At 40.4% G+C, this 10204-nt stretch overlaps 1 protein-coding gene across 1 annotated transcript; it reads right to left on the bottom strand.

Moving 5' to 3' along the window:
• Positions 1–2635: 2635 nt before the first annotated feature.
• LOC311068343 (amyloid beta precursor like protein 2-like) lies at positions 2636–4074 on the bottom strand (the record flags this gene model as incomplete). Its single annotated transcript, XM_084090726.1, has 1 exon — positions 2636–4074. The coding sequence occupies one exon, from the start codon at positions 4072–4074 to the stop codon at positions 2938–2940; it is 1137 nt and encodes a 378-aa protein (XP_083946852.1). The 3' UTR covers positions 2636–2937.
• Positions 4075–10204: the final 6130 nt, after the last annotated feature.

A 10204-nucleotide genomic window follows, 5' to 3' on the forward strand; every position in this document is an offset into this window, starting at 1 on the left:
TCTAGTAATCCTGAGGACCTTGATTAGCTTGTTCAGGTGTTTGATTAGGGTTGAAGCTAAACTCTGTAGGACAGTGGCCCTCCAGGACCGAAGTTGCCCATCCCTGCTCTAGACCCATATGAAAGTACATCTCATGCCACCAACCACGTCATTATATTATTCTAAAATGTACCCTTAATTAAATATAAAATCTGTAAATTGTAACCTGATTTTTTTTTTTTTAAATGACTTCAGAACAGTTCTTCCCAGAAACCAGTAACAGAAAATGTAGTTTACATATATTTGCAATGTAGGAAGTACTTTTAGAAAAACTGTTTAACTGTTAAAGGGGTGGTATAATGCCCTTTTCACAAGATGTAAAATAAGTCTTTGATGTCCCCATAGTGTTTATGTGAAGTTTTAGCTCAAAATGCCCCACAGATATTTTTATATAGCATGTTAAAATTGTCAATTTTTGAGGGTGAGCAAAAACGCACCGTTTTGTGTCTGTTCCTTTAAATGCAAATGAGCTGCTGCTCCTGGCACAGGGGGCGGAGCTTCAACAGCTTGCACTCACACAGACATGCACTGAAAATTTCTAAAACTTTTAGCCTTTTATGTTCAAACCGGATACAGACAAAGATGGAGAAACTCAAGAAGAAGTGACAACATGTACAGTAGAATGCAACAGGACGTTTCTGAATGGTTAGGGACCGTTCGGTATTTATGGAAGGGGCCACCGGAGGAAAATAGGGGAGGGTCATGTCTTTTTATTCTTTGTTGAGGGGAGGGTCATCCAACTTTTTTTTAGTCTAGGGGGAGGGTCACCCAACTTTTATATTCATGAAAACAGCAACATTTCAAAGTGGCTCGTTTGGTGCTATTTTTTCCATTTAGCTCCATGTTGTGTTATCAGCCCCCCTTCGATTTCAGATGGGTCTGACCCAACAACAATCCAGTTTGGCGCTGTTTGACAGTGCGCGCGCACTTCAGTTCGCGCTCAGAAAAAGTGCATCATGTCAGAACAGAATGCCAATGAAATGTTTACCCGGCAAAGCTTTAAAGCACGAGCAAATAATGAACTTTCCAATCCGACCCCCCAAACATGAAAAGAGCTGAAAGAAGTTAAAGAGAAAACAAATTACGCACACTTTAACCTTCTAAACAATTATATGTAGCGATTTTTAATACTGTAGGGCAGTAGGCTACTATTCCCGGAAGCAACCTCCGAGTGGCCCAGCCCATGGTCTCGCGTCGTCAAAAACGCACATTCGTAAATTCGAAATAGTGCGCGCAGAAGCACATGTATGCGCAAAACCGTTTTGTAAAATGATATATGAATTATTTGTATTTTATCATATGTCATTTTACTAAAGGACAATTTACTAACCTAAGTTTTACGCATGTGCTCCTGCACGCACTTTTTCAGTCACAACACACCAATCAGAGGAGGACACGCTGAAAACTGTAATGCTGTTCTCTTCCTTTATAACTCGTACTGAGAAGGGTTAAGTTGCAGAAGAATTTGTGACTGTTTCACCTGTTCAACCACATCAAAGTTTCGTAATTAGTAAGTTCGTGCTTTTTCTCTTTTTGTTCTTATGTGCTGAAGGGCCGCTGTGCCTTGGTGAAACGGTGTACGTGAAGAGCTCTTTTCCAAAACGCCATAAACCTAAAAAGCTGCCTCAAAGAACCAGCAAAAGTAATGATTATGAATATGTAAAATATTGCAATAAGACATTTTAATTGTTTATTAATTTCTGTGTCAGCTGCAAAGATGAAGTTGACGATAGGCTATTGACTCGTGATCTTCGCAGTAGGCTAGTGAACGCACCGGAGAAATGCACATTTATTAAGCTAGTTTTATTTTGTTTTGGATGGTTATGTTTAGAACCAGCTTTCTGTAAATATATTTCACATTTTTTAGGCCTGTGAGGCGAGTAGGCTACGGTTCGGTTCATGATGATATAATCTCCAGTTCAAGCACCTTATGTTGTGATTGCTAGCCTATTTACTTTTTATGTATTAAATGGAAATTGGTTAATGAAAAAAATATTAAAATTAAGATACAATTAATACAAAACGAACGTTTTAAAGAAAGGCTTTGTGCTTTCTGTTTTGAGGTCTCTGTGAAAGTTTGAAAGTCTTTTAGTGCCGCTTTCAGAGCGCTCGCGTCCATAATGGAGAACTGTCACGTAATATTGTTTTTTCCTTGTGGTGTATTGGGATAATGTGTAATTCATGATGTGCATTCATTGGTTCCTATGTTTGGGTATGAAGAAATTGTCTAATGAACAAATGTGCATTGATGATAGACTATCTTTATTTTTATTGCGATATCGCACAACGCCTAATTGTACCACAGGTCAGTCACCTTCTGATTTATTTTTAAAGAGACACATTCGCACCAGGTTGGACTTCCTGAAACCAAACATTCATGAAACTGTTCGCAGAAAACAGTATTTGCAGAAAAATCAACATGATTATCGGGCAAGAGAGAGATCCTTTGCTGTGGATGATTCTGTTTTCCTGCGAAGTACAGTGGGAGGAGATCCGAAGTGGCTATCTGGAGTGATTATACAACAGACAGGACCTGTTTCGTCTTTGCTGTACCACTATAGGCTAGATCTTTATAAAATTAACATTTAAAACAACATTATAATACTCTCCAATTTTATTTACGGAAAATCAATTCCAAGCTAAATTTGCAGAATCACGTTCTCCTGATTTAAAACCACTGATAAATTGCCTTTGAAAGAAAAAAACAAAGTTACAAGAGCATAAAATTGCGCTCCATGGTACAACAGTAGCAGTATTAGAAGTAGTAGTATTAATAAACCGTTGTTTTCTTTAAATGAACCAGAGTATGCATTTCAAATGCATGAAATGATTTGAGAGCAGTTTTATATTGGTCAGTAGTATGTTCACCCCTCTCTAGCTCCACAGCCCCCACAATGGCTAAATCTGCATCTGCTCCAGATATTTGTAGGTGGGGTTTTCATAGCCATGGTTCTGCATCTTGCTCAGGTGACGCTCTTCTGGAGATAGCATAGGGTCAACCTCCACAATGCCGTGACTGATGGTGCCGTACTGCCTCTTCCTCAGCAGCACCAGACTGATCACAATCACCGTCGCTATGGCCACCGCAATCACCAGCAGGCCAATCAGAGCGCTGCTCCCGAAGCTGAAGTCATCCACCAGGGGGCGGAACGTCTCCTTCTCTGATCCACGACTGAACAGAGGATCAACACCCTTCAAAATCACTTCGTTAACATCCAGAGTCTCATCAATCACCACATTTTCGTTGATCTTGCTCTTGCTATTGATGACTTTTTCCTCTGCTCCAATCAGACCGTCCAGACTGTTCATGCCAGAGCCCTCGGGTTCAGCGGGTGAGCCCAGAGAGTTGACCTGGAAGGGGCGGAAGGGCTTTCCTTCAAAGGCAGGAACCTCCACGCTCTCCTCAGAGGATACAGTGACATCAGGCTGAGACTCAGAGATGGAGGACAGGAACTGGTCCATATCTGCCTTTTGATCCTGCAGAAGTTCATCAATCTCATCCTGGATCTCCTCTGCGACGTATGGCACCTTGTAGAGCAGAGACAGGCTCTGGTTCATCCTCTCCTCAATCACCCGCAGGTGGGTCATCACTTGGGACTTCATCTGGGCGGCCTTCTCAGGGTCCACGGCCAGGACGTGCTGGTAATGGCGGATGGTGTGCTGACGATCTTTATTCTCGGCACGCATGTACCTCTTCAGAGCCTGCAGGATACGGTGGGGCCTGGGTGGATCAGCCTGCAGGGCGGCTAGGTAGTTCTCCAGAGCAAGACGGCGCCGATCGTTCAGCATTGCCTCTACCCGGGCAAGGTGAGTCTCCACCAGCTGCTGTTTCTCACTGGCTGCCTCCTCCTCCAGGGACTCCACCATAGCCTGGAAGTGCTGGATCAGTGTCTGTCTCTCAGCTTTGGGCAGGTTCCTGGCCTGGCTCTCGGCCTCCTCCCACTCCTTCCTCACCCTCTCCATGCGGTTGCGGTGTCTGATCTCGAGTTGCTCCTTGGCCTTCTGGAAAGCCTTAAATACCCTCTCCCCAAACATAGGAACCAATGAACACGAAAAATAAAAGACAAAATACTTTTTTTAAAAGACAAACCATCAATTTTTGGGAAAAAATGATGGATTTATAGCGTTTTGGGGAAAAAATGGTTGGATTTATAGCGTTTTGAAAATATTTTTTTTTTACTTTTAATTTATCATCAACAATGTTGTTTGATTTAATAATCACTGTTGCAAGAGGTGCCTAGTTCCGTTTTTTTTTTTTTTTTTGTAAGTGGAAAAAGTAGGGGCTACCTCAGATTCTGTTTAGTTAGCTCCTTTATTGTTTTTTTTCTAAAGCCTACAATAATAGGTCAAATGCAGCAAGTCAAAAGACCAACTGGACCTTCTTTGCCAGTTTGCACACATTTATTTGAAGGATGGCAAAAATATCGCCTGAATATCGATATCGAGATATTGGAAAAAAATATCGAGATATTCATTTTTGTCAATATCTCCCACCCCACGATATGTAAGATGTAGGGCTACCACATCTTTAAATTACTAGTATTATTTAAGTTAACATAATAAAATACGTAGACCTACACCACAAAAACTAGTTGAGGATAAATTCGTTAAAATTGGGCGATTCCAGTGTTATGGACGTGACATTTGCAGTCAAAACTTGAAATATAAATTCTCATAAAATGCATTTAATACCAATATTTTGAAACATCTGTTAATATATCCATACTCCCTTAAGAAAGGAGTCAAGACATTAGAAAACAAGTAATAAAAACTCGGTGAGTGTTTTAGCGCAATTTTCTCACGTCATGGGATCACAACACTAAGAGATAGTAAATCTTTTCCTGGATTTTTTTTGTGCGTTCCCGAGATTAGACCTTCCTTAACATAATGCCGAAAACCCGAAGTCTCTAGGTGGTCTGGTTGAGGAGTAGATAGAAGTGCAAGATTGGTGCGCACAGACGCACAGACCAGAAATCATGAGTTAACAATCGCAATTTTGTCCGCTGGAAAATTGCGCTAAAAATCAGTCTACACATGCGTTTTATATTTAATATGAGTGAAATACACATGTGACGTGACACAAAAAATCTTTTAATTTTATAGGTGGCAAAATATTGAACGAGTCACACCGCATCAGCACCGAAAACATGATTTTTTCAAATCAAAAATCAAAAATCGTGATACGAACCGAATCGTAGGTTTGGTCTATCGTTACAGCCCTAAGATGAGAATGGCTGAAAAATGAAAAAAAAAAACAATGGCTATCTGAACATCTTTGCCAAGCGCAAACCACAGAAGGCTAATCAATAAACTATCGGGGAGGGTCATGCCTTTTTTCACAATCATTTTGGAGGGTCATAGAAAAATTTATTGCTGGCGAAGGGAGGGTCATGTCTTTTTTGAGAACAGATCTCAAAACTCCTCCGGTGGCCCCTTAAATAAAAAACGAACAGTCCCTTAGTTGATGAATTTATGTAGCTTATGTGTTGTTATCTTCTAGTCATTGATTAGCATATTCTGTCATGATAATCTATAAATCTCGTTCCCGGGGGCGGGGTTTATGTAAATTTTAGGGTTGGTGATGTCACTAACCCGGGAGGAATGTCGTGTCGTGTACCAGCCGTTTGTTGTAGACCTCCCTTTGCTTTGAGTGTTGTAACTTGTTGTAACTCGTGCAGATGTTGTTTATGCTCAAACAGCAACATTACACACTATCTAAAGTTAGAAAAGTGAAATCATAATCAACCACCCCTTTAATGAAGTAGACTATAGTTTATAAAGTAGTCAACTATGTATTCAATAAAGTATCAGAGCCACTTGAGAAGTTTGAAGATGTTGCTGCTGAGAAACCGCTGGCTTTAGATACATTGTACACATCAGCAAATAATAATTATTATGTTACTTACACAAATACAGTATATACACATAAAAGTATATACACAAATGTTTAGTAGGACAGTTTGAAGTAGCAGGGCGTCTGTCTGGAACATTGGGGGACCAACTTTTTTTCCCCCACTCTTATCCATTGAATATATCAAAAAAACAAAACGTTACATTCAGTAATGAATTACATGAATCATGTAGCCTACATAATAGCATAGAAAAAAAAGAAAAAAAAAAGAAAAAATAAGTTGAGTAGTTTGCATCACTGGATATTACTGTCGGTCACGGAACATTTCCATCGTAAAACAGTTGTCAAATATTAAATGTTTAGCTTCTTAAATCCAGGGTTGTAACCACCATGGACATAGGGTGCTTCTCAATATCCCTCCTTGTCTCCTCCGTCCTCCATCCTATGCTTCTCAATTCTTATTTGTGCATCCTTGTTTCCTTTCCCCGCTTCCTTTCCTTGCATCTCAGCTCCACCCCCTGTAGGATGCAAGGGAAGGCTGCAAGGAAAGAAAAGGAGGACGGAGGAATCGAAGGAAAGCTTATTTGTGACCCTGGATCACAAAACCAGTCACAAGTAGCACGTGTGTAACCCCTCCACCCGGGTCCTACTCGCCCCGCTCTGTGCGGGCCTCGAACCCAGGTCTCCGGCGTGAGAGTTAGGCGCTCTAACAAGGAGGCTAAAGACTGCAGCCTCTAGTGTCTGTCACCAGAGCACCTATTGAGATCAGAGGAGTGAGGTTTATATGCACAGCAACTACTAGCTGGCCTCCGTTACACTCACCCCCCTAAACCTCACTCCCATCCGGGCCACGGCACCATTGTAACCCCTCCACCCGGGTCCTACTGGCCCCGCTCTGTGCGGGCCTTGAACCCAGGTCTCTGGCGTGAGAGTCAGCCTATTGAGATCAGAGGAGTGAGGTTTACACGCACAGCAACTACTAGCTGGCCTCCGTTACACGTGTATATTTGTGGCAATAGCCAACAATAAATTGTATGGGTCAAAATTATTGATTTTTCTTTTATGCCAAAAATCATTAGGATATTAAGTAACGATCATGTTCCATGAAGATATTTAGTAAATTTCCTACCGTAAATATATAAAACATTTATTTTTGTGAGTGAATGCAGCACAATCGCGAACATAAATGGACAACTTTAAACGCAATTTTCTTAATTTTTTTTGCACCCATTAGTTGTATATCTGTCAAATATTGTCCTATCCTAACAAACAATACATCAATGGAAATCATATTTATTCAGCTTACAGATGTTGTATAAATCTCAATTTTAAAAAAAATACACTTGACTGGTTTTGTGGTCCAGGGTCACATTTATACATTGGAATACTTGATCACTTACGTGTTTACACAACAGTTTCACACGTTTTGGCCCTTTTGGCCTTCCATACTGTAGTGGACACACACCGTCAGTGTAGCTGTTGTGGTGTGTTACCTACCTCACTCCCTGTGGTTGTGCGTGGTTCTCTCTCTTCTCTCTCTCTCTCTCTCTCTCTCTGACATTTTCTTAGGCTCACTCCTCCTCTGGTCTGCTGTTGGCTTGGAGGTCCTCTGGTCCTCTGGTCTCAGTGGCGTGACATCACCAATCAAGTTTCCTGCCAGCAGTTAAAAGGATGCTGAAAAGAACGCGAGGAGGCAACTTGTTTTCCTGCCGCTCTGCTTTGTAAGCTCATTCTATTCTTCAGTAACGGTCGTAACCCTGTTGTTTTAGTTGCCATCTCGTTTTGAATATTGAAATTTTGAAATGTTTTGATACTTTTTCCTTTACGTTCTCTTTCTGCCTTTTGATGGCGTTGTCACGTGACTTACATAAAACAACACCTAGGTAACTCCCCAGGTAAGAAAGTGAATGCCACCCACTGTATGTTTTGTATTTGTTAGTTAGAGTAGTTAAGTTAGGGCGTTTGACGCTTAAGATTTGATGTCTTTTATTTAATTTATTTTTATTAGTTATAAGAGGTTTAATTACAAGTTAGAATGAGTTTTGTTTTGTTCTTTTCATTTCTTTGGCTTCACTAATTGCGTCCCCTTTTTCTCTTGGGTTATTTATTTATCTGATTTCTTTCTGATCTGTAAATATTTTGCTAATTTTTCCTTGCTTATATTCACCATTATTATTATTATTAATTGCGTCCCCTTTTTCTCTTGGGTTATTTATTTATCTGATATCTTTCTGATCTGTAAATATTTTGCTAATTTTTCCTTGCTTATATTCACCATTATTATTATTATTATTCAGGGGTGTGCGATATATCACAGCTGGAGTGTGTTTCTTCCGAAGAGACCAGTTTCAGACAGGCATTATGGCAATCCTAGCCATTTTCAGATAAACGAGTTGGCTTTTCCGGCCTGCTTAGATAACGGGATCTCGGACAGCTTAAGCGGCCACATTATCCTCTGGTAAAGTATGGTGTGATAGCACCGGGCCTTAAGTTTTCCCGGGAGCTGGCATTCATCACAGCTTCCCCTGCTGGTTTGTCAAAAAGTTCTGCCGTATAATGTCGCCCAAGGCTTTTAATGGGCTGGTCAGCAAGAAGGGGGATCTTCTCACCGCCGACGGTGAAGGTGGTGCGATCACTTCTAACTCCCTTCTTGAGAGAAAGGCTTCAGGACTTGGCAGGTTTGATCTTCATTCTTGCCCACATTAGCTCATCCATTCTCTTCAGCAGCCTTGATGTATACATGGGGCTGTTGGCAGAAGGCCTGTCTAACTCCTCCCACCACCTGCCTTTCCCCGATGAGGATCATCTCAAAGGCAGACACGAAGAGAATGGGGGATATTGAGCACCCCATGGCGATATCAACCTCCAGCTGCTGCCATCCGGTTGAGAACTCCTGAAGGAAAAACTCAGTGGCTTAGTCGAGGAGCTGGTGGGCTACCACGTCAAGCCACATGACGTGCAGGTCTGATCTTTCCCGCTTCGCCCGTTGAATCTGCTCCCAGATTACTGAAGGGTGCTCCACACACACCCTGTGAAGTCATGGACCCCCGCCTTCTGGCAGCTGGTGTCGACATACCCATTCTCCAGCAAGAAGTTGGTCATTCTTCTTGCTAAGACGTAGAAGCAAATCTTGCTTTTGACGTTGAGCAATGCGATGCTCCAGAAGTGGCCAATTTCCCTGGAGTCCTTTTCCTTGGGGATGAAAACAGCCAGAGCACTCCGCCATGCCTTGTAAATAGTGATTTTTGTCCTAATACTGTTCCTGTCGCCTGAGCTTAGAATAACAAAAAACACTCTGATGTGCCAAGCCATCAGAACCGAACAAACCGAAAACCGTACTTAAAAAAACTATGTATGTGTCGAACCATGGGCTAACTGTATTGTTGCATCCTTAATAAATATATATATATAATATAAAATGTATTATTATTTATTTATTTATATATACTCATGGATCAGATGCATTGTTTTGTTGGCATTTACCCTTGTAGGAGCTGGTAAGGTTCCTTATGTGCTTTTAGTCCCATTGTACCCTGTTTGTCATTAGCGGTGATCATGTTAATTGTGAAACACAGAGAAAATTATTTATTTTAACAAGATCATCTTCATTCATATTTTAAATTTCATTATCATTGACAAAAATTTAAATGTTTTTGTATTTTGGTGACTAAATGAATCAGAGCAAAACATTGACTTCTTTTGATTGTTATAAACTACCAACTAAAGAAATATTAAATATACTGCAGGATTTCTAACAAAAGTATGTGTAGTTTATTGTACCTTTACTGGCCATGTTTCACATTCAAGGTAAATTACAATCACTCCAGCATATTTCTTCAGAACATGGATTTTCTTTTATTCATCCTGTATTTTTCTGTAAAATGGAAAATTCTGTCTTGTATAACGTATCAGAGTCTAATAACCCCAGGTGTCATATGTACAAAACGCAGGCATAATGAACACTGATGCAACAGAAGTGACGTGATCATGACCACAAGCAAAAAAAAAAATTCTTTCATACTGTTAAAAATTATATGATATGATGATATGATATGATCCACCTACACAAAATTCCCCCTTACAGTTCTTATCCAATAGTTTTCTTAATGAGTGCACCTTTTCAAAACTCATCACAATAATAAAGACTAGGTTAAGTTACAATGAGTAGATCTTAAATCTGCATATGATAGACAAAGTATATTTTAGATTTATAATGCTAAACATGCCTGAGTACAATAATACACTTACAAGTAATGTCTTTCAGCTATTAAGTTTTCTTACTGCTTAATACCCAAGTAAAAATAATTGGCAACA

Source organism: Abramis brama (assembly GCF_963993115.1).
Source record: "Abramis brama genome assembly, chromosome: 18".
NCBI lineage: Eukaryota > Metazoa > Chordata > Actinopteri > Cypriniformes > Leuciscidae > Abramis > Abramis brama.